This window comes from Equus przewalskii, chromosome 14, assembly GCF_037783145.1.
Source record: "Equus przewalskii isolate Varuska chromosome 14, EquPr2, whole genome shotgun sequence".
Lineage (NCBI taxonomy): Eukaryota > Metazoa > Chordata > Mammalia > Perissodactyla > Equidae > Equus > Equus przewalskii.
In genome coordinates this window covers 36,760,284-36,783,010 of record NC_091844.1, presented here as the reverse complement: position 1 = coordinate 36,783,010, position 22,727 = coordinate 36,760,284, and the positions used below count along the sequence as shown (strand labels likewise).

At 45.2% G+C, this 22,727-nt stretch overlaps 1 protein-coding gene, 1 long non-coding RNA gene and 1 pseudogene across 2 annotated transcripts; 1 reads left to right on the top strand and 2 right to left on the bottom strand.

Moving 5' to 3' along the window:
• The first annotated feature begins 2,593 nt into the window (after positions 1-2,593).
• On the top strand, positions 2,594-10,247 carry LGALSL (galectin like). The gene is made up of 5 exons (XM_070572518.1): positions 2,594-3,181; positions 4,001-4,072; positions 4,223-4,311; positions 4,977-5,154; positions 7,102-10,247. The coding sequence occupies exons 1-5, from the start codon at positions 2,783-2,785 to the stop codon at positions 7,243-7,245; spliced, it is 882 nt and encodes a 293-aa protein (XP_070428619.1). The 5' UTR covers positions 2,594-2,782; the 3' UTR covers positions 7,246-10,247.
• Positions 7,662-13,308, bottom strand: LOC139075540 (uncharacterized). Its single transcript, XR_011526029.1, has 4 exons — positions 13,025-13,308; positions 12,180-12,409; positions 11,342-11,481; positions 7,662-10,731 (listed from the first exon to the last, which is right to left on the bottom strand). It is a non-coding gene; the product is annotated as an uncharacterized lncRNA (long non-coding RNA).
• Positions 10,985-11,162, bottom strand: LOC139075883 (U2 spliceosomal RNA; annotated as a pseudogene).
• Positions 13,309-22,727: the final 9,419 nt, after the last annotated feature.

Below are 22,727 nucleotides of genomic sequence, written 5' to 3'. Positions count from 1 at the left end.
AAATAAATCAAAGGGTTATTCTTCACCTTACAAAACCACTTATCAGAAGATTCAACCCAAGATTCTTTTCATTCAGCAGCACTTACTCTCAAACCCATTTAAATTTCGATGGTATTACACAGCTTTTCAGGACCCAGAAGAAGTTTCTAAGAGCTAAGAAGGAACGATGAATGAGCCGAACCCCTTAATTTTGTAGTGAGGAAACTGAGGCTTAGAAGTCGATATGAACTCTCAAAGCTACATAGTGACAAGAGCTGGGACTCACCAAGGGCCACGGCTTCTCACATCTCCACCACCTCCATGTCGAAGCCGCCATGATATCCTGCTTGGATGCGTGCAGGAGCCTCCTAAGTCGCTCCCTCCTACACACCACCCTCCCCACAAAGGCCACTCCACACAGCAGCCAGAGGGATGCAGCCACAGTAGAGGGAAACTCCTTTGCCCAGAAACTTCCAGTGTCTTCCCATCTCTCTCAAGTAAAAGCCAATCTTCACAGGGTCTGCACAGCCTGTTCCATTTCTCATTACTTATTTCTTTGGTCACAGCACCCCAGCTGCACCCAACATTTTCTTTACATACTTCACCCTGTGGCTTTTGCTCTTGCAGTTCCCTCTGCCAGCGACCTCTTCTGCCAGACTTCCAAATGACTCCCTCCCTCCCACTGGGGGTCTTCTCAAACCTCACTTTACCAGAGGTGGCTTCCCTGAGCACCCTATGTAAATACCAGCAACCCACCTCCTCTCTCTCTCCCCCGCCTTACTTTACTATTTTTTCTAGCACTTTTACCACCTGACATATTATATATTTATTTGTTTATTGACTGCCTTTCCCCACTAGAATATCAGATCAACAAAAAAGCCTCTGCTGGAACCCCAGTGCCTGGTACATGGCAGACACACAGTAATTTTGAGGATTAAGTGCCCTCTATGTCAGGTACCATTCTAAGCAAAGTAAAGGAACCAATTTACTTAATCTTGCCAATAACGCGATAGGCACTATCATCATCGTCATTGCTGTCGTCTCTTGTTCATCATTGTCATTGGTGTCATCTCTGGTTCACAGATGAAGAAACAGAGGCACAGAGAAGTTTCGTAACTTATCCAAGATCACCCAGCCAGTCCATTGTAGAGCCAGGATGTGAACCTAGGGCATGGGCTTTTTTTTTCTTTCTTTTTTTTTTTTTTTTTGAGGAAGATTAGCCCAGAGCTAACTGCTGCCAATCCTCTTTTTGCTGGGGAAGACTGGCCCTGAGCTAACATCCATGCCCATCTTCCTCCACTTTATATATGGCACGCCTACCACAGCATGGCTTTTGCCAAGCCATGCCATGTCCACACGCAGGATCCGAACGCCGGGCCTCCAAGAAGCAGAACGCGCACACTTAACCGCTGCGCCAACGGGCGGGATCCAGGGCAAGCGCTTTTTAAGCACTATGGTGCATTGTGTCACTCAGCTTAGCTAACACCAAAAAACTACTTCAATGGTTTTTCCCTATTACAGACTCTCAGAAATTGAGATATATTGAAGTGTGCTTTCAAAATGTCAGTAGTTTCCTTTGACTGCCTGATATTGTAAAATAATCAAGAAGGTGTGATTTTGAGGTAAGAATGGTAAACAAGAGCAAAAATGTGAGCCACAACTGTGCTGCACTTCAGTGTCTAACTCAGGGCTCACAAAGGATATGACTGCGGCTGACAAGTGTGCGCAGGTAATTCTCCCTACTCCACGGAGATTACCGTGATTAGCTCTGGTCCATAAAGGGAAAGCTAAGACACAAAAGCCGCAGTGATGTTCCAGGCCACACAGCGAGCAACAGCGGCTGGAAGGGAGCCTCTGAGGGCCCCTCTGGGATGGCAGCAGGTCACACATGCTCCCTGCTTATTAGTGTAAAACACCCTGGTGATTCACACGATGGAATGTGTAAGCCAAGATGTCATCTAATAGAGGGTATGGTTGATACAGCTTTATCTGAGAAGTTACATAATCATCCTAATGTGGAAACGCCATAAAGGAATTTGTGCTTTGGAATAAGAGAGGGGTGTACCCGCTGGGAATTATTCCACAAAGGGTATCAGGGGATTTTCAGTGAAAAACACTTCCCCAGACTGGCCAGGTGCCTTGTAAAACACAGGGCCCAGTGGAGGCTCTCTGAGGACAGTCACCGTGCCCAGTTCACTTTGGGCAGACTTAGCCAGATCCCCGCAGAGAGAGCCTCCAGGGATCCCCAGACCTGCCCGTCCTTCCACTGGAGACAGGTCTATTCTGTATCCAACCTCCTGGGATACAAAAGTCCCTACTCTGAGTCCTGCCTCTTGCTTTAGGGTCAAATATTTATTTGTGCAAGTCTAGGGACCTTTCCTGATCTTTCTACCTAGAGAGCCCAATGAATCTTTCCTCCCACGTTGTTGGAATTCTCTGAAAGACGTCGGAGCTCTGGAAGACCTACCCACCTCCCAGTCTTCCCTTCACCTCTGCCTCCACCGTCCCCTGCCCCAGGACGTGGCAGAAGAAGGAGGTTGGCTGGAAGGGTGGGGCGGGGGTGTCACAAGCACCTGTTACCTGGCAGGTCCCGGTCCCCACTTCCTCATCCCCCAGTCCCACCCACCCTCCCGCCGGGCCCCCGCCCTCCCGCACGCCCGGACCTGGACAGGCCCGTCCCTCCCGCCCCAGCCTCCTGCCACCGTCCAATGGCCGAGGGGCAGGGCAAGCTGAGCAAGCCGCGGCAGCCCAGTCGGGTCCCCGCCCTGTTCAAGGTTCCCGAGTCGGGCCCGGCGGCCTTTAAATGCCGCCCAGGGCCGAAGCCGCGCGGCTTTCGCCACCTTTCTTCCTCGGGCGGCGACAGCAGCACCCCGCGGAACAAAGCAGCCCCGACTCGGCAGCCACGCTCCGGGCAGCAGCCGCCACCTCCGACCTCCCGGGCCGCGCGGCCTCTCCCTCCCCTCCCCCGTCCCGCCTGCCGGGTCGGCGCCGGGCCCCCGGGCGTGCCCGCGCGCGCGCCCCCGCGCGCGTGCCCGCGCACGAGCTAGCCTCGGACCCGCGCCCCCGCCCGGCGCAGGACCGCCCCGGGATCCCCGCCCGCGCGCCGCGTCCCACGTCCCCCGCCGCCCGGCTGCCAGCCGTGCACCCCGCCGCGCTGTGCAGGAAGATGGCGGGATCGGTGGCGGACAGTGATGCCGTGGTGGTGAGTGTAGCGGGGCGCACGCGAGGCGCCCCCTTCCCGCGGCCCCGCACGCCGCCGCCGCCCGCTCCAGCCGGTCTGCGGCAGAGAGGAGGCTGAGGCCCAGACCCGCGCCCCCCGCGTGGGAAGGCGCCCCGGGACCTGTTAGCAGGAGCCGGGTGTGCACGGACGGCGTGGGGGTCAGGACTGCCCCGGGCTGGAGGCCGCTGGCCAGGGGGAGGGTGTTTTGGGCGGACGGCGGGGTGGGGGTGACCGAGAGCCCTCTCTCTGCCATGCAGCCCCCGGCCAGGTGTGTGCGTTTTGCATGTGTGAGTGTGCGCTCGTGTGTGTGTCTGGGGCGCGCCCCCCGCGGCCGCCCCCGACGTCCCGGGGATTCCCCCTTGGAAATGGGTCCGCGCCGGGGCTCCCGTGAGAAGTTGAGCGCGGCCGCTCCACTCCAGCCACGTCCCTGCGGACTGGCTTGGGCGACAGCGGGTGCAGAGGCGTTTGTAGTTGGAGAGGGGCCTGCCCTCCTCCGGCGCGGGGCTCTGGCTCCTCGGTGTGCCTCGACCTTGATTTTGATCTAGATCTTAAGGATCTAGGGATCTTCAGAGGCTTAGCTACCGGCTGCAAAGGACAGGTTTTGTTCCGGCGGTTTCTGCGGTTATTCAATGGACTGGGAGGCGGCAGCATCTGTAGACGCTGCTTGTGTTCTGTGAGGGCTGCTAGATTCCGCAGATTTGTATAGGTTCTTCCCCGCCCCCTCCTCTCCTCCCCCGCTCCCCTCCCCTCCTCCCAAAACAAGAGCCTTTGGAAAGCCAATCTGTGTGCTTCTATTTTTAGAAACTAGATGATGGGCATTTAAACAACTCCTTGGGCTCTCCAGTTCAAGCCGACGTGTACTTCCCACGACTGGTAAATGATTTCGTTCTGTGCTCTGTGTCTCTGCCTGTACCCTCTTCCTTTCTAATTGGATTTTCTAATGGGTCATGTCCTCAGGATCTGAGGGCTTAGCTCTTCGCTTAGAGGCTGTAAACTTCCTGTTTCTCCTCTCATCCTTTGCAGATAGTTCCATTTTGTGGGCACATTAAAGGTGGCATGAGACCAGGCAAGAAGGTGTTAGTAATGGGCATCGTAGACCTCAACCCGGAAAGGTAAGGCAGAGTCCTTGTGCTCCCCCAAGACCTATGCGGCAGTTACAAGGCCCTACCCACTCCTGCGGGGGCTTACTGCCCCTCCTCTTCCTCTCCGTGTGACCCGCGTTGCTAGTTGGAAGTGCCAGGAAAGTACCATGTTCCCATGAAAAGAATGTGTATGAATCTCAGCCATCATTTCTCCAGACAGCTGTTTATATCAGAGATTATAAATATAGGCCCACGTCATTTTCTCTTTGACCCTTAGGGAGGCCAAAGCATTTTTTTTTTTTATGGTTTTTAAAAGTGGTGCTTGGAGCGAGAACTATCAATATAAATGAGACCCAAGCTTTACAAGATATTATTTCCTCTGGTCAATTTCTAGGGCTGTTTTTGAGATTTCTGAAATGGATTAAGACACTGTGTGGGTGGTTTTAGGTATCTGCAATCCCTAATGTTAGTCATTTTCAACTCCACCACGGTTTTCCGCAGGACTTCTTTTAGGTAACAAAATAACTGATTTGATTGTAATCTTCCTTGTCCGTACATAGTCTAATCTCCTATGTAAAGAGTAAGTGGCCCATTAAAAGCAGACAGACCTCTAGGAGGAGGAAATATGGGAGCCTGGGTCGTTGTTAAATGTGGTTATAGCCAACTCTGAATAAATGGGACCGTTTTCTTTTCAGCTTTGCCATCAGCTTGACCTGTGGTGACTCGGAAGATCCTCCTGCCGATGTGGCGATTGAACTCAAAGCTGTGTTCACAGACCGGCAGCTACTCAGAAATTCTTGTATATCTGGGGAAAGGGGTGAAGAACAGTCAGCAATCCCTTACTTTCCATTCATCCCAGACCAGCCATTCAGGGTGAGTACCTCGAGGGCGCCAGCTCCAGCCACTGGCAGGGTGACGGTGTTCTCCTCCTCCGGCATGTGCCAAGAATGCTTTCAGCAGCCAGAATCTTTGCTTGTCCAGGAAATTTGGCATTCGTGGTGAAAAAAAGAAAAAAGATCAAAAGAGTTCTGTTTGATGATGTGAACTAATACTCACCATAGTAGCTCTTGGCTCTATTTAGCCAATACTTTTAGTAAATAAACCCATATTTATATGACCAGATTGTTAAGAAGAAATACTTTTCGATGAGTACTCAACATAGTACTAGACATATAGTAGATACCCGTCCCAAAATATCTGATTGATTAATAGATATTAAGCATCTAGAATTAGCCTCATTTTTTCCTCACCCTTTAAGTAGCACTAAACCTTATTAGTTATGACTTTTTTGAGAATGTAGTGATTATCACTTCATTTTCTCTTGTTCCTTTTGCTAATGAGGCCTGACCATGCCCTTGTTTCCCCCTCTGGGTTAAGTAGCCTCAGTCTGTTTCATCGTCACAGGCTGTGTGGCTGACAGATTCCTTCCCTTGGGCCTGGATGAGTATAGGTTTGCTCCTCACTATCTAGCGGGCAGGAAGCACAGCCCAAACCTCCCATCCAGTCAAGCAGCGTTAGCAGCTCTTTGCTCTTTGAAGGATGATGCCAATTAAGAGATGCAAGTCAGTAGTGTGTTAGGAAAGGATTTACTGAAATGTTAGACCTGGTGACGTTGTCTGCACTACACCTTGTTAACGTATGTCACAGTAATGATAACTCAGTTAAAAGCTTGCTGTGCATATACACCTAATGAAGTAGAACTACCCTTAACCTGTTGTTCGTCATCTAGAAATTTACAGGGGCCTTGTGAAGAAGTAATAATTTTTCTTCTTACAGTCTAGGGGGAAAATAAGAATCCATGACTTTCACATCAGTGATAGAGCTGAGATTGTCGCCCATCTAATCGTAGTCTGGGGAAGGCACCCCCCGCCCATCATCCCTACCCTCCCCGTCCTCCAGGGTGGCAGTGGCCCCTTAGGCTCGTCTTGACTGTGACAGTTTCATAATGATGAATCGTAATATGTAATTCATGAGTGTGAGTAACCAGAGCCTCTGACTGCCAAGAGGATAAAATGGTCCCCAACAACAAAATTAAAATGAAATCAGCCCTTCTTGGTGATATAATTTTAGTAATAATATGAATTAAATGTGACTAATATCATATATGGAGTGCCTCCTTGTATGGTGAATCCCAATGCTTTTAATAAATACATTGCACAGAACCAATGATTAAACTCTCTGGTGAATTACTTAAGGAAAAGAGGAGGAAAAAGCTTTTACCATATGGAATCAGTATTTCTATTTGGCTTAACAAAGCCTTGTTAATTACACATCAATGGTAATTACTGTGTAACCTTCTCTGTGCTTTATTATTTACCATGTTTTAGCGTCAAGACTATTATTACATGCTGCTAGTGGGTACGGATTCTGTGTTGTGAGGGGCTCCTCTGAAGGTGGGATAGAATTACTCAGGGGACGGTAGTGAAGGCCTTACGCCGTATAAATAAATCCGTGCTACTTTACGTCACTTTCTGGGGTGCAAGGAGAAAGCAGAAATGTTAAAGCGTAAACAATTTTAAATCTTTAAAGGACGTCGAATAGTGTAGAGCAGTGGTTCACAAAGCATGTTCCTCCTTCCAGCAACATCAGCATCTCCTTGGAACTTGGTGGAAATGCAGATTCTTAGACCTTACCCTAGGCCTATTAGATTGACAGTTTTGGGGGTGGAACCCAGCAATCTGTGTTCTAAACAAGCCTTCTGTATGATTCTAGTGTTTGAAAACCACTCAAGATGCTGCCTTTCCTTCTCTAAAATGAAGTATTTTCCCCAGAGGGGTTCCTTGAACTTATGAACTGAGGTTATCATTTTGTTTCTTCCAGGTGGAAATTCTTTGTGAGCACCCACGTTTCAGAGTGTTTGTGGATGGACACCAGCTTTTCGATTTTTACCACCGCGTTCAAACGTTGTCTGCGATCGACACTATAAAGATAAACGGGGACCTCCAGATCACTAAGCTGGGCTGATGTTGTTTGAACCGCCTCTGTTTCAAATAGGATCAGGTGCCACGACTATCTGACTGGACGAAATGTCTTAGCAAGATCTGGAGACTTAAAGGAAAACAAAAACAAAAGGCAAGCTTCACTGTCTCTTCTTTCTGTGCAGTTTAAGCCCAAAATGACAACTTCAACGGTGGTTCGCCCTTAGGAAGCTGTCAAAACAAAGACACCGAGCCATTATTCCCAGAACAAAGTTATACGTTTCTGCTGGATTTGATTCAGATTAAACTGAAATGGATTTATGATGATTTGTGATTTGGTAGCAACTTATTCGTCTTTTCAAAGCAAGATGGTATTTAGAAACAAAAGTGCTAAAACCTTAACAACAACAAAGACGGTACACCAAAATCAACTCATTTCTGCACTGAAGTGGAATTGTGTAGCACAACCAACATTTTAGTCAGGGTATTTACATAGAATGTAGGTTGTTCAAGGTTTGGTTGTTTTTTTTTTTTTTTGCACAGCATAATGTTAATTCAGATTTTTAAAGCTTTCCCGTAGTTATTTATTTATACTCGACGTATGTGTTAGAGAATGATTAATGTCTCAAGAACAGCAAGTTACAAACTTTTGAATGTATAAATATCGTAGGTCCGAGGGGGGATATTCCGTATTACAATCATGAAACAGGTGAATTTCCACCGTAAAGAATTGAGTCATATCCTCCATACCCCTAAACTTATGATCTCTTGATATAAATTGCTGTAAGTGCTTTTGGGAAGATTTTGCAACATTTCGATAAAACTGCTTTTCAAGTTATTGACGATTATATACAATTCTATTTACATTGCTTTTTTTCCTTACTGTGAATTAGCACAGGATTGGCTTCCTTAAGACTAATTAACTACTTTTCCCTAGATTTACATAATAGCTCATTACATTGTATTAAACTAATTGGAAACATGTAAGAGGTGATTGCATAGACAACTTTTTAAATGACTATTATAGAAACTTTTAAAAGTATAGTATGAAAATGATTCTGGAATGTAGTGTAAAGCAGAAGCAAATGGTCCCAAATAACTTACTTGGAAATAACTTCTATCAACGTAAGCTGTTAGCTCATTGTATAACTTTTATTATGTGGCCCTCACCAATATCCCTAAGCAATGCCTTTGGAGCTTCAGAGTAGAGGATGCTTCCTACTGGGTTGGCTGTGCTGAGATATTAGGACAGGATGGGATCCAGATTAGGAAATGATCCAGTTAGTGTATCTGAAAGGTTAACTCCAATACTCCAGGTCTTTGAGTCCAGCCAATAGTGTGAATGCTTCCCAATTAAGCTGTAGGATTTTCTGTGCACTTGTGGAATCGATCAGACAGCAGAGCGTCTCTCAGAGGAGGCTGCAGTTCTATAAATGTTACTGCAAAGCAAGGGACGGTTGGAGTCCTGGGAGCTGAACTTCACAAACTGCATTGGCCCTGAAGAGGAAGACCCTTGGCATTGCTTTGGTCAGGTAGTTGGGGAAAAAAAAGGGGTGCTGGGTGGGGGTGTATTTATATATAATTTAGGTTTTGTTTGTACAGCATACTGCGTCTTATGACACGTCTTTGTCCTGCTTTGCTTTTGAGTTTTTTTTACACAACATGCAGAGGCACTGAAGTGGCCACGTCATTTTCACGTGTCGAGAATGTAGACAGTGTTTCAGTACCAAAGTCTAAGAAAAAGCAAACTAAAATTGTGAATTTTTTATAGGTGATATATTTGGATTCTTCTCAACGTTGAAACTGTTTAGCACAGTTCCATGGTGTTATATAAGAAGATACTTTATCCAGTAAGACTGGCTGAGCGTTGAAAAGCTTTATGTACCAGCTGACTCCGTCAGCCATATTCAGCCAAGAGGGCTGTTCTGTGGCTTCAGGTGTTTGCAAGCCTGTGATTAACTTGTAAAGCCACTAGATTTTGAAGAGTGTTTGTAGAGAGACTTAGAGAAGGCACCCTGAAATATATTTGTAGGGGTTTTGATTATTCTTATGGTGGAAGACCCCCCCACAGAAGGTTTCCTTCGGTGTTTGTCCATTCCCACGTGGTGCATAATTCAGCAGAAACTAGAGGAGTTGGGAGTGTAGCTGATTGGAATTGAGACTCTGTTCTCTCTCCCTGTCAGCTAACCGGTTAGCAGCCAAGCCCTTAGGCAGCTTAGTATAAGGATACACTGTAACCCTTCATTTCTCTGGGAGGTCAGTGGGAACTTCTTGGTGAAGCCTGTTGGAATTAACCTGAATGATATGATGGTTTGATTCAGTTCTAGCTAAATTAGCAGGGGGCTAATCCAGCTGTACTAATTTGTTGGCTGTAAACTGGAAACAAAGTTCACATCCTCTGTTCGGCTCCTCTGTTCGGCGTGTGAGGTCTAAGGTGGGAATTCAGGATAAAAAGTGCAATTTAAAGCTTCACAGGAAAGCATTTGGGTATGGAAGGTGTTATTTCTGACCAGAGCCCTAATTTTGCAATATAACCAAAACCAAGGAGTATAAATAACAATCAGGCTCTGGGGGAATAAACGGCGGGCTTTAGACAATCTGTCCATTTCTGCATCAAAATTGGAGTGAATGTGTGTATCTACTTACAAGTTAATAGAAGTGACTTGTACTTTTTGGGTTACCCAGAATTGTCTTAAAATTATTATTTTTTTAAAATTGGAAACTCCATTTCAAATCTTGCCAAGCTCCTTTCAAAACCCCCCTAAGAGATCACTCTTAGAATTGATGGTGATTTGTCAAAATGGCAAATCCTTTCATTTGTATTAAAAAGAAAATATCCAAAAAGAGGGAGGGAGCCCTGTTGCCTTGAGAGAAACAACAGCCTTGGCATTTTCCAGCATTAATGTAGAAATAATGTTCCTATGATGACATATTTTCAAAGAAACACTTTCTTATTTACTGCGTGGTGTAAAATATTGCTAAATGTGTTCTTACATTATGTCACTGCTGAAAGTTATTTGCACTATAATAAAAGAATTTTCTACAAAATGGCTTCCAGTTTATAACATGGTAGATTTGGCACCAGTTATGATGGACTTAGCATAGATCATTGGAATAGCAGTGTTCTCTCACGCTCACACTCGTACTCCCGGACCACTTGTTGCTGAAACCAAAGTGGGTTCGTCCTTGGTGGGTTAAATCAGTCTCCACCAGAAGTAGTCGTCTCACAAAGTAAAGTATATTTGTGGCAAATAGGAGACCATGAGGAATCATTTCTGAAGTCTGGCGTCCCTGAACCAAGGGACGCAGGGACATTTATTTCAAATGGGGAATGAATATTCAAAAGGGAGAGGTGGGTGTTCTCTTGCGCAGGCTCAATTGGAAAACATGCTTCTACTCACACTGCGGGTCACGGTAATAAGGCCTAAACTCCTCCTGCAGAGATCTTAGTGGTAAAAATAAGGCAGAGGTCATAGGTGTAGCTCTAGTGGTGAGGCTTGGTCTGGTTCAGGGTCGTTGGTGATTGCATCTCCTGAACGTAACAAAAGGAAAAAAACCAATTTGGAAAAACAGTTAAATGCTTCCCAAACCCACCCTTGAGTTCCTCGGGGCAACTAGTCCTTGACACACTTGATGGGGTGTGTCCCACATTGATAAACTGATAGAGGGAAGGAAAGTGTCTCAGGGCCCTCAGAGACCTAATGAGTTTGTGTTGTGTATGCACTGAGTTTTTAAATGTAGTTTACATAAAGTTCACTTTGGTGAGGTTTTTGTTTGTTTTATGGGAGGGGTGCACTGGTCCTGGAAGTACTGCATTCCAGGCCACTGCGTGGGGCAGAGGGAGCAAGCTCCTGGTCCAACTCCAGGCTCCAAAAATCCATTTAATCTATTGTCCTCAGATAGAAGGTGTGTCAGATATTAATCTGATAAGCAATTCCATGAGTTTTAACACATGGATGGAGTCTTGTAACTACCACCTCAGTCAGGAGACAGAATCGTTCTGTCACCTCAAAAATTCCCTTATGCTACCCCTTTGTAGTTAAACTTGTCCCCAACTCCTAACCCTAATCAGGCAACCACTGATGTGTGTCCCCTCCCTATACTTCTGCCTTTTCCTGACCGTCATATAAAGAGGATCTTACAGTGTCTAGTCTTTTGAGGTTGGCGTCTTTCCATTTGCGTAATACATTTGAGATTCATGTTGTGTCTATCAGTAGTTTTTCCTTTTTATTGCTGAATAGTACTCCATTGTATAGATCTATGAATTTCTTCATCCTTCCACCTGTTAAGGATGCAGTGGGTTCTTAATAAATTGTTAAATATAGTCTTAGCACAGTATATATACAAAAGTGAGATTGCATTTCTCTTGCCTTCTCTTTCCTGTGGTTTGAATGAGTAGGAAGGAAACTTGATCCCTTGACTATTCTGGCTACGAATAAAAAAACTATGGCTTATAGAAGTTTGCCTAGCTTCAGTTATGGGTAGTGAGCAGAGAGAGATTTACCCACATGCTGGATCTAGAATCCTACTTATACCTTAATTGGTTTTATTAATCCCTTTCTTTTTTTACATATGCAAAGCTGTGGGGCTGGTCTCTCACGGCTTTTGCAGTTAAGTGTAGGCAGAGAGAGGTCTGTTAAGGTGGGGACAATTTGCCGAGGCTGTTGAGCAGAGATAGGACAGCTTCCCCTGCCCCCCAGTCTCGCTAGGAAGGCCACTTGTGGGATATGACATTATGCTTGTTTTGTGACAGCATTTTGGATTAGATGGTCTGGAAGATATCCATAATTGCAGCCCCGAGTGCCACAAACCCTTCGGGCCTTCATTCATTCAACAGGTGCTTATTGAGCTGTGCCACCTGCTCTTCTGAGCACTTGGATACATCAATGAGTGAAACAGACACAGGTCCCTGGTTGTGGTAAACTTCAGGATGCTTGAGAACCACCCAGAAAGCCTCCTTAGGCTCAAGTCCCGCCTCACCCCTGGGAGATGATGTTTTTCAGTAGGTCTGGAGTAGGTCCCAGGAGTTTGTCTTTTTAAGAAACATCTCAGATGGTGTAGGTGGTCCTAGATCCCAAATCAAGCAGCTCTGCCTTCGGGAATTCCATAAACATTTACTGAGTCAAACTGTTGAATTATGCAGGGATGGAGATTCTGATTTGTGGATATCTTTCTGTGAAAACTTCATTTTAACACTGGGGCATCCTGCTCTGTCAAAAAAAAATCGTGCAGCTGTCATTATAACATTACAACTATGCGTCATCATCTCTGATGGAACTTCCTCCTTGCCTTGCTCCGGTCCCTACCCCAAATATAAAACACCACAGTGAAAGTGCCTTTCAGCCGAGCTTTGTAAAAATCCTCCTTATGGGGTAGGTTTAGGACCTCAGTAGCACCCTGACACCTATTTAACAGTGGATTCTCCTAGAAAGACTGAGGTTCTGAGGGAAGCCTGCCTTCCTTCTTGGTAAGCATTTCAATTAGTTCTTCACTGGAGAATCGCCAGGGCAGGGCCCAATTGTTCTACAAGGCAAATACACGGTGTGGCTTATAACTTGTGAAGAGGGCAGAGGGCAAGTGGTAATGGCCCAAATAAGCTTTTTATGGCGTTTTGGAAATGAATTTAGTCTTCCTTTCACAAGAAGATGCAGCTGACTTTATAAGCGATGCTGCCTGCTTGCCGTGCTTCCTAATCAGCATGTTCATTTCACAGTGATTTCCGCCCCCAAAAAAAGTCTCCTGCAAAAGGCAAAGAACTGCCTTGCAAAACATGTACTTCATAATTAAAGAAAGTGGTGTACACAGAGTTCCGAAACAATACTCACCCGAAACAGAAGGGGAAGAAACAGCCACTGACGCTTTCTCTCTCTTTGATACGCCCTTCCACCTCCCAGGGGAGACAGTGACTAGGTGAGCAGACAGGGAAGGTAGGGAGGCATCACTGTGTGATAGGGCACCGCAGACAGTCCCTAAATAATAGGCCCTGCGAAGCGGCAAGCTGGCCACACGCCTTGAGGCTGCTGTGGGGTTTTGGGGACCTTCCAAGCTTTCATGAGTAAGAACGATAACAAACGTTTGCTAATAACTCCGGCACCTCCTTTCTGTCAGCGTTCTGTCATTAATTCCAAAAAGACAGGTGCAAATAATCAAACTTACCTGAACAGTTGGTCTGGGAACAGGAGGAAGAAAAGCAATGGGCTGTGATGAGGACGAGGAGTGGGAGTGGAACACCCGGGCCCCAGAGATTTGTTGTGTGTGCTCAGGCGGCTCTGTAAACCTCCAGTCTTAATTTGCCTCCCATGGGAAATGGAAATAATGACACTGTGGCATTGTGTTTGGAGAGCCAGAGGTGACAACAGGTTGTGCAGGAGTAAAGCATTTCTGACACTTGATAAAGCCAGAGTTAAAGTAACCATGGTACCAATTTCTATAATAATCCTCCACAATTTTATAAAGAAACAGTATTAAAAGTGCTAATCCTTGAGACTGTGTCTAATCCATTGGAATATCCTTTTCATATAATTTCATTGAAGTCTATTTTATTTAAAATCTAACCAAAATTAGCAGTGTATTAGGCAATATTTAGAATGATGTTTGCAAAATATACTTAGGGATTTTTTTTAACTCTGAATTATTACAGCTGTTCCAATATTAGAAAGCATGGCTTTCTCCTAATGCAGTAAAAATGATCTTTAGTTCAACATAAAATGACTTTTAGTGTTATATTAAAAAGTGAACAAGGAAGATATGTACAACATGAGGAACTACTGAAAACAATTTTTTTTAAATGAGAATCTTGATGGAGTAGTGTGGTCTGTTACTATAAGATTCTAATTAACCATTCATTTATCCTACATTTTTTAAATCCTCAAATAAACAGAAAACTCATACACACTCTGGAGCACAAGGCCAGAGTCTCTTTATTTGAAAATACTGAAAATAGACCTGCTCTCATAAGGCTCTGATTAAAGTAAATATTGGGGTTACGTCACAGTTTGGGTGTTTTTTAAGGCATGTGACGTTCTCTTTGCTTTGTAAACGATATAAATTCCTGACTTGGGAGTCCCCTTGCAATCCTCAATAACTTTAAAATTAAGTAAATGATTTAAAAAATTCAGCTTACTAAGTCAAAAGGGCAAATGCTGGCCTTTAAATAGTTGGTGCTCTTAAAGCATGTCTGGATAGTTAGTTCATGTCCATAGTTCCCCCCTCCTATAAGAGAATTGCTCATAACAGATGCTAACAAAGCTAGATATGAATGGGGCTCTTTTATATGAAGGCACCATGTTAGACACTGTGGGTGATAAAAAGAGATAAAAGACATAGGCCGTCTGCCCTTGAAGAATTTATGATCTAACTGGAAAGACAGCTCATGTGTATATAAAACACACATAAAGATGAATGTCAATAAATAGGGCCACACTGAGTGGGCAGAACATTGCATGCTACAGGAGTTCCAGAGGACAGAGCTTGCCACTCACTGGGGTGACCTGGGAGGGCATCTGTGTCTAAAGGACATCAGCTGGGCTTCCAAAGGCCTGAATGCCCTTTGCACCTCTGCGCTGCACCCCAACTCCCTGGTATATACCAACTTCGGGTTTGATCTGATGTAGTTGAAATTCTGGCCTCCCAAAGGAAGAGTTCAAGGAGGAACTTGGTGTTCTTTAATTACACAACACACAGGTCTCTGGTAGAGAGGAGACTTTTCATTTAATGAAGCCCCCAGCAAAGAAAGGGCCACTTCAGGGAATATCTATGGGGAAATCGTATCGTAAATGCATTTCACGTACTCAACTTCAGCTCCACACATTTGGCACCAAAACACAAAACAGAACAAAACACACCATAGGTAGAAAAGAACTGTTAAATACTGTGAGCAATTCCACCTGGCATCCCTTGGAAAAAGCAAAAAGCCTGAGAACAGAAGTATGATTCCAATGTGCCTTCAGTTGGTTTTGCTCTGAGTCTCATAGTTGAACCCTCCAGCTCCTTGCAGAGTCAGACCCATGTTTAAAGATGTTGATATTTCTCGGGCATTGCTCCTAACTACAAACCAGATCCTTCTTGTGCTCAACCAAAGAATCAAAGATCTGCTCCAACACTGGATGAAAAACTTCAGGGTTGGATTTACTGAGAACTAGACTCCAAAGTGACCCCTTCCTAAGGGATTTTTCAAGGGAAATTTTGACAATAAGCTATTTTTGCCTTGTATGCTAGCAGAATTTTGTGCCTAACCCATGAATGAGACAGACTTCCACTGTTTATCCTGAGCGGATAATTTTCTTGTTTATACACGATAGCCAGTTCCTTGATAGCAGAATCCATTTTATGGGCTCTGGCTCTAGACACAGGGTTGTCCGATAACCTTTCTGTGTTGTTGAAGAGGTTCTATAATCCACACTGTCCAGTGTGGCAGCCACTACCCACATGTGGCTATTAAGCACTTAAAATGTGGCTAATGCCACTGAGGAGCTGAATTTTAAACTTTATTTAGTTTTAATTAATTTATCTTTAAGTAGCCACCCATGGCTAGGGGCCACCATATTGGCCAGTGCAGGTCTCGAACATCAGATCCTGCTGAGCTTATGTTTGGTCTAGATCCTCAGGGAATATTGTACATAGCAGAATTCCTATTTGAACCTAAGCCATGCTCACCATCAAATTCAGGAAAGTCTGGACATTTTCTGAAGGGTAATGGAGGCCTATTCATGTGAGAGACCAAGGTGCCCCTGGGAGAGAACTCAGCCCAGAGGAAGAAAGAGTCCACAGGGCCGTTTGTTTCAGGAAGGCAGGCAAACTTCAGAAGAAAGTGGCAAGTCTGCGGTCAGTTCTGTGTTGTCACTCACACTGTCCCAGGCCCAGCTGAGTGGAGCCACACCTGAATCCTAGAACAAGGGGCTGCAATGAGCACCATGCTTCCCATGAACCCCATTCCCTGGAGCACTGAAGGGTAAGGTAGTGGCCGCATGGGTGGCGTTCAGTCGTGCATCCAGCCAACGTTTCCAAAGCACCTCCTAAGAGTCAGGCATGGTGCTGGATGCCGGCAGCAGTTTTGGCAGCTGCTGTAGCCCCTGCCTGGACCTCAGTCTTCAGCAACCTCTGACAGAGGTCAGCAGTAACACTGATGCCACTGATGAGCGTCAGGAGCGTAGCTGTCCATTTTGGAATTGCAGTGATGATCAGAAGCATTCATTTATTTCTATGACTAATAGTATTGTGTTTACATGTTTGTCTAACCCGTAAGTGGCCAGACTCCTGTGAACAGCCTTGGGTTTACCTGAAGCCAGTCTCGAAGGAGGATGCAGTGCTTTGTCATAGCCTCAAAAAGCCAACCTTCTGAGTTCCAGAAAGCATTCGGGAGCAAGAAATTTTACTGGCCATTTTGTGGGAAGAAGAGCATTTCACCACATACTGCTCAATAAATAAAGACATAAAAATCCATGTTAGCTTCTAGCCCTCTCCAGCCCTCTCCTTGACAGCTTCTGAGTCTGCCCAGTTCCCTTCTTCATGCAGAGCTGTATGGCCTGGACCAGCTCTCCCAGTGGGCTTTTTGAAACATTCACTCAACAAAGGCTGTTTTCTACATAGGGGAGATTCTGCCCCTAAGACAAAGAAGAATTCTCTATTGACTCATTTGTTAGTCTCTTTAACACCCTGCCTCATTTCCAAAAGACCCCAGCAGCAAAAAGTGAGAACATCAAAACAGGTAGGGAGGGAAAAAACAGAACCTCCTGGTTCTTTCTATCCTCAATACTCAGGTTTAATGTCTCCTCTTCAACTTCCCCAACAACTTAATTTTGAGGAATGTGTCTCCTCCCTCTCAATGTTCTCTTATCTGTTTGTTTCCTTGTTTCATGTCCATCTTTCCTGCCAGATGATAATTTCCATCAGGGCAGCTACCATACTAATCTTGTTCACTACTGCATCCTGAGCAGGTAGCATGGTGCTTATCACAATAAATAATGAAGAAGTGTTTACTGGATGAATGAATGGTAGTCAAGATGCTGTATTAGTTCTCTATTGCCATGCAACAAACCATCCCAAATTTAGAGACTTAACAATAAAGATTTATCATCTCATACAGTTTCTGTTGGTCAGGAATTTAGGAGCAGCTTAGCTGGGTGGTTCTAACTCAGGGTCTCTGATGATGCTACAGCTAAGCTGGCAGCCAGGGCTGCAGTCATCTGAAGGCTTGACTGGGCCTCTGTAATTGGTGTGCCTTCTTTGTATGTGGTTTTTAAGGGGAATCAGTTTCTCTCCACTCATAGATACTGTGCAAAGGAAAAGAGCATTAGGACAGACAGATTGGGGTTCAAATCTTGCCACTTGCCTGCTCTGTGATCTCCTTGGATAAGTTTTGATCAGTCTCGGTCTCATTTTTCCCTGTTGTAATAGGGGTTGCAAAAATCTTCTTTGCAAGATTATTGTAAGGATTAAGCAGAAGAAGGTCCATGAGGCACTTAGCATAGTGCCCGGCTTGTAATGAGAGCTCAATAAACGGTTGTTGTAAGCACTGCATCAGAGTGACCACTCCCTCACCTGATATTTTATATTCTAGACCTCAGTTCAGCAGTTCTGAGGCTGTCTGAATAGTAGAGCTTGCAGGGTTCTCACGTTGCAGATGAGAAAAACCAGTCCAGAGAGCTTAGGTGACATCCGCAGTGTGACTTTGCTCATCACTCTTGTCAGGACCCTGGGCAAGGCTCTCCAAGGAGACACAGCAGCTCCAGATGAGTGGCCCAGGACAGCAGTGTCCTGTCTGGGCTCCCCAAGGCCATTCTAGGGTGAGCTGGGACTCTGGTTAATGTCTTGGTTGATTCTTTGGGGGAGGTTCATGTGCCTGACCCACCTCCCAGTGACCCTGTGAAACGATTCATCAGTGGCTGGTAAAACAGCAGTGACAGGGCATCCTTATTCCAGTAAGCCACCCGAATGCATCCAGCAGCTAAAGCCAGATGGAAAACAACCACTTAGGCCTTAATGAGCTTGCTCAGCTATAATTCCGGGGAGTCCTGAGAGTCTTACTAGTTATCTCCCATCTTGTTGTTGTTGTTGTTTGGGTTTTTCGTTTTGTTATTTTTTTGATGGTTATGGCTTTTTTTTTTTTTTTTATGGTTTTCCTCATTGGGCAGGCTCCTGCTTTAATTAGTTATCTAAACTTTCACATCCTACTTTCTGGTGTTTCTGGCATCTTTCTGACATTTTCAGTCATTTGCAAACACAAGATTATGAGACTGTTTGTACTGGCCTAGTTTCAAGTTCTCTTTAATTCACCTGAATGGCTTATATGTTTAACCCAAAGAGCACACTCTTATTTTTTTTAAAATCCCTTCTAGAACATATTACAACCAACCCAAGGCTCTAGAGGAGAAAGGGGCCAGATTTTCTCGTTTCCACAAATAAGTAACTCTCTGGTTGAGCCATGAACAAAGCACCCAACCCTTTTTAGGTCAGGAGGGTGGGGTGTAGTGCCTGTCACAGGCTTTCTAGAAAAACTCTGCATATGGGACACCACCATGAAGGATAAATGAAAATTCAACCTGAGTTCACACTACTAGGTTCAAGGGACACCCTACACCATCTGTGGCCCAAAAGAGGGAAAACTCCCACACAGGTGCTAAGTTCACTAGAAGTGAACTGTCTGGTCACAAAAGACTACCGCTTAGACAAGCAAGTTCTGGGTGACTGATTGCTTGCAGTGGGTGGTAGACGCTGCAAAATCATGCTCCAGAATATCACTCACCCACTTGATGGAGGGTGCGGTGTTCCCACCAAGAGAGTCACAATCTGAGGTGAGTCCCTGCCTCTAGAAGGCACCTGGGAAAAATTCAAAGAAAATATCTGGAAGGATAGCATATCAGCCCTGTAGCCTGGGACTTGGAAGGCTAAGTCTAAATGGACAGAGGGAACTGACAGGGGGCATGGAGCTCATTCTGAAGTGACCTAATATTGCCATTTTACAGATGAGAAAACTGAGGCCCAGGGAGATGAAGTCAACTGCTTAAAATCACACAGTTTGCCCAAGTTAGATGCAGAGATGGAATGCAGATCTCCTGGTTCCTAGGACAGGACTCTTTGCGGGAGAAAGGCCAGCAGCAGGAGGAGGCAGCATGAGAAGTAGAGGGGAGATGGGAGTTTCCAAAGCTACTGGAGAGGTACTGAAAGGCAAGGAGTTGAGTACTCCAAATATGTCACATGTTTTCCAAGGATTATCCTAGTTTAGAGAGTAATGAAGGTGACCCTTCAAGAAATTGAATTTTGCTTCAAGGGTAAGGAAAAAAGATGCAGAAAGAGAGAAGGGCCTATTCAATTTAGTTAGATGCCCTACAAAAGAGAAGAGCAGAGATGAAGCACTGTCAGCTGAACTTGGAAAGCAGTATGCAAATACAGTAGTCTGCTGGAAGCTTCGAAGACAGTTCAGATCTACAGAGATGCTTCCAGCAGAAAGTCTGCTGAAAGAGAACAGGGATAAATTTATCATCTGTGGTATGTAGAAATGACAGAATTATCCAAAGAGAGGTGCCAAGGGCCAACTTTGTCACGGGTGCCCATTGCCCACATTCCAAACAGGCATTGGTTTGCGGGGCTGGCTCACTCATGGGTCCTGGGATTCTCCACCTTGTGGAGGACTGTTCATCCCTACAAAAGGAGGAAGGGCAAGAGTTTCTAAAGGGCCTTCCTTGCTAGGTCAGCAAATGGGAATGTGGACCCTGAGAGGACATGGGGTAGGGACTAGGGATGATGCAGAGGAAAGGGAGGCTGGACTGCAAGTTTCCCTAAGCGTATTGGGTCCCCACTCACACTCTGTGAAGCAGGGCCCTGAATAGTCCATGTGAGGGAGGGACTGTGTGTGTATCTGGCTCCCTGGTGGGCAGGAGGCTGAATTTCAGGGCCTGCTACAGAGTCGGAAGCATCTGCATGAGTCACTGAGGCTGAGGAGAACAGAGAGAGGGCACTGGAGTCTGCAGTTCCACACACCTTCGATTGGGTCGTCTGTGCTTCTATGAGGTAGACATTTGTCCTCACAGCCAGACCCTCCAGTTTCTAGGCTTCTCTTCACCACCACATTCCCAAGAACATGAGCTTTTCACTTCTCCTTCCAGTAACCGACTGATAATGTGGAGTTGCATGTGGTAGTAGACATGAAGGCCAAATGTAACCTGGGTGTTGAGGGAAAAGGTGGTAAGAATGGCTTGGCTTTGCTGCTGGGCAACTTTCTCTCCATCTCGCCCCACCAACCTTCCTGGCCCCCTTCATTTTAGATAGCATGCTGCAGTCATAAATAATTCTTGAATTTTAGTGACTGCAAACAACAAAAGTTTATTTCTTGCTCGTTGCTATCTCAGGTTGGAGGGTGTTGGGCTCTGCATTATCCTCATTCAGAGATCCAGGCTGATGGAACTTCCATCATTTAGAAAGTCACCAGTCAGCCTGGCAGTAAGCACTTAATAAATAGAAATGTTTTTATTCTGGAGTTGCTTTTCCCCATGGTATGGTTCTGTTGAAGATGGTATAACCCGGGATGGACAGGATGAGAATATTCATCACAGGGCAGTGGAAAAGCCAAACAATAAAGATTCAGGAAACTGGTTCCCAACATTAAACCTACTGGTTACTAGCTGTGTGACCTAGGACAATTTGTACATGTGATGAACAGTTTCTGTGGCCTTGATTTTGGTCATCATCATGATTAAATTATCTTCAATGTGAACATGCTTTAAGCTGTAGGCTTTGTCATCAGGCATAATACATTTTGGTTCTCAATTTGTGAATGGTACTCGGGTCATTGATAATGAGCATGCTCATCTAGGACTTTGGCCCAAGCGGGACTTGGGCCCATCTCCTTCCCCAGGTGGGAAGGAGCCAGGCGGCAGCCATGTGTACTCCTTGGACTCACACCATACTGCACTTGGTCGATGTCACGCTCCTGCAGCTATTATGTCCTGTGGCTCTGGTCTCAAAAGGGCTCAGTTTCTGATGAAAACACTGTAAGAAGAAGTCCCTCTGCTTGTCAAACGATACTTTGCGAGATTCAGAGTATGTGAACACTGAGACTTCGCTTTTTCTACTCATTGTCTGAACTGCAAAGGGCAGCTCATGGACCAAAAAGGCTGTTCCAGATCAAAACTCTCCTGACAGGCTTCCCATGTACCTGCCAGCACGCCACCTCCTGAAGCACTAAAATGCCCAAGCCAGTCTTTCCTGTCAGGAGTCTCACCTGGACAGGAAGAACCGACAGCCTTCCCAAAGCATTTGATAAAGTAGAAAAGAACACTTTTTAAAAATCAGACCTTTGAAAATACAGTCATGGACCGCATAATGATGTTTCAGTCAACGATGGACCACAAATATGACGGTGGTCCCATAAGGTTCGTACAGTATAGTCTAGGCATGTGGTAGGTTATTCCATCTAAGTTTATGTAAGTACACTCTATGACGTTTGCACAATGACAAAATTGCTGAATGATGCATTTTTCATAATGCGTCTCTGTTATTAAGCAACGCATGATTGTAGATACTCTCGAACAGTGCTGGTAGAAGAGTGTGTTGGAGGAGCTTTGTTGTCAAGCCATTTGGCAAATTGCATCAAAAGTGCATATGCCATTTGAGCCAGGAATTCCACTTCTAGGAACTTACCCCAGGAAATAGTCTGAGATATGCCTAAAGATTGAGATGCCAGGGAATTTATTATAGCCTGTTTTGAATGGGGAAAAAAACGGAAACACCCTAAAAGGAGAGCAGCTTCAATAAATAAGTGTGATCATAAGATGGAATCCTAGGCTGCCACTACAAATGATGTCCCTAAGAATTATAAAGAGAAAGAAAAGAAGGAAGGAAGGAAAGAAGAAAGAAAGAAAACAAAACTATGCACAATAAAATCCTATTTTTATAAAAATGTATAAGGACACATTTCAAGAGGTAGTGGTGGGATTCTGTGTGAATCTTATTGTCTTCCTTTTGCTGCTCAGTATTTAATATTTTTCTGCAGGAAACATAAATTCCTTCAATGTTTCAACAAATATTTCTTGAGTAACTACTAGGTATCAAGGGCTGTGCTAGGTTGGTACTGAGAGATCAGATTCCTTTCCACCAGAACTTTTTGGTCTATTGCTATTGTGCAATTTTTACAATTATTTTTTTAATCATACTATTTAGCCCTATTGTCCTAATAGTAGTAATCATACCATTTAGGTAGTTTTCAGCCCAGAGTCCAGGGAGTGAGTTATATCAGAGGCTTTCAAATAGCTGTAATCTTCAAACTACCTTAGTAGTGCTAACCACGCATGGCTCGCCTGGATCTTTCTCCCACACCCCACACATGCTCACCATGGCAAGTCAAGCAAAATCTTTGGGAGGGAAGTAGGGAAAGCCAGACCTGTTTTTAGAGAAAGCTATCCTTTTGTTAAATATCGAAAGGCAATTTCTGATTTATGCTGGAAGCAGGAGGATACCTGTGGTGAGCGGATGGAGCAATTGAAGCAAGAGCAAGGGTGACTATGGTACAGCCCGCTGAGGCATCTCGGTGGC

What these genes read in the sequence shown, in the direction of transcription:
- LGALSL (XM_070572518.1), top strand. Translation starts at nt 2,783, where the DNA reads ATGCCGCCCAGGGCCGAAGCCGCGCGGCTTTCGCCACCTTTCTTCCTC. An exon ending in GTAGACCTCAACCCGGAAAG is followed by an intron (nt 4,312 to 4,976) that starts GTAAGGCAGAGT and finishes TTTTCTTTTCAG; the next exon opens with CTTTGCCATCAGCTTGACCT. An exon ending in TCCCAGACCAGCCATTCAGG is followed by an intron (nt 5,155 to 7,101) that starts GTGAGTACCTCG and finishes TGTTTCTTCCAG; the next exon opens with GTGGAAATTCTTTGTGAGCA.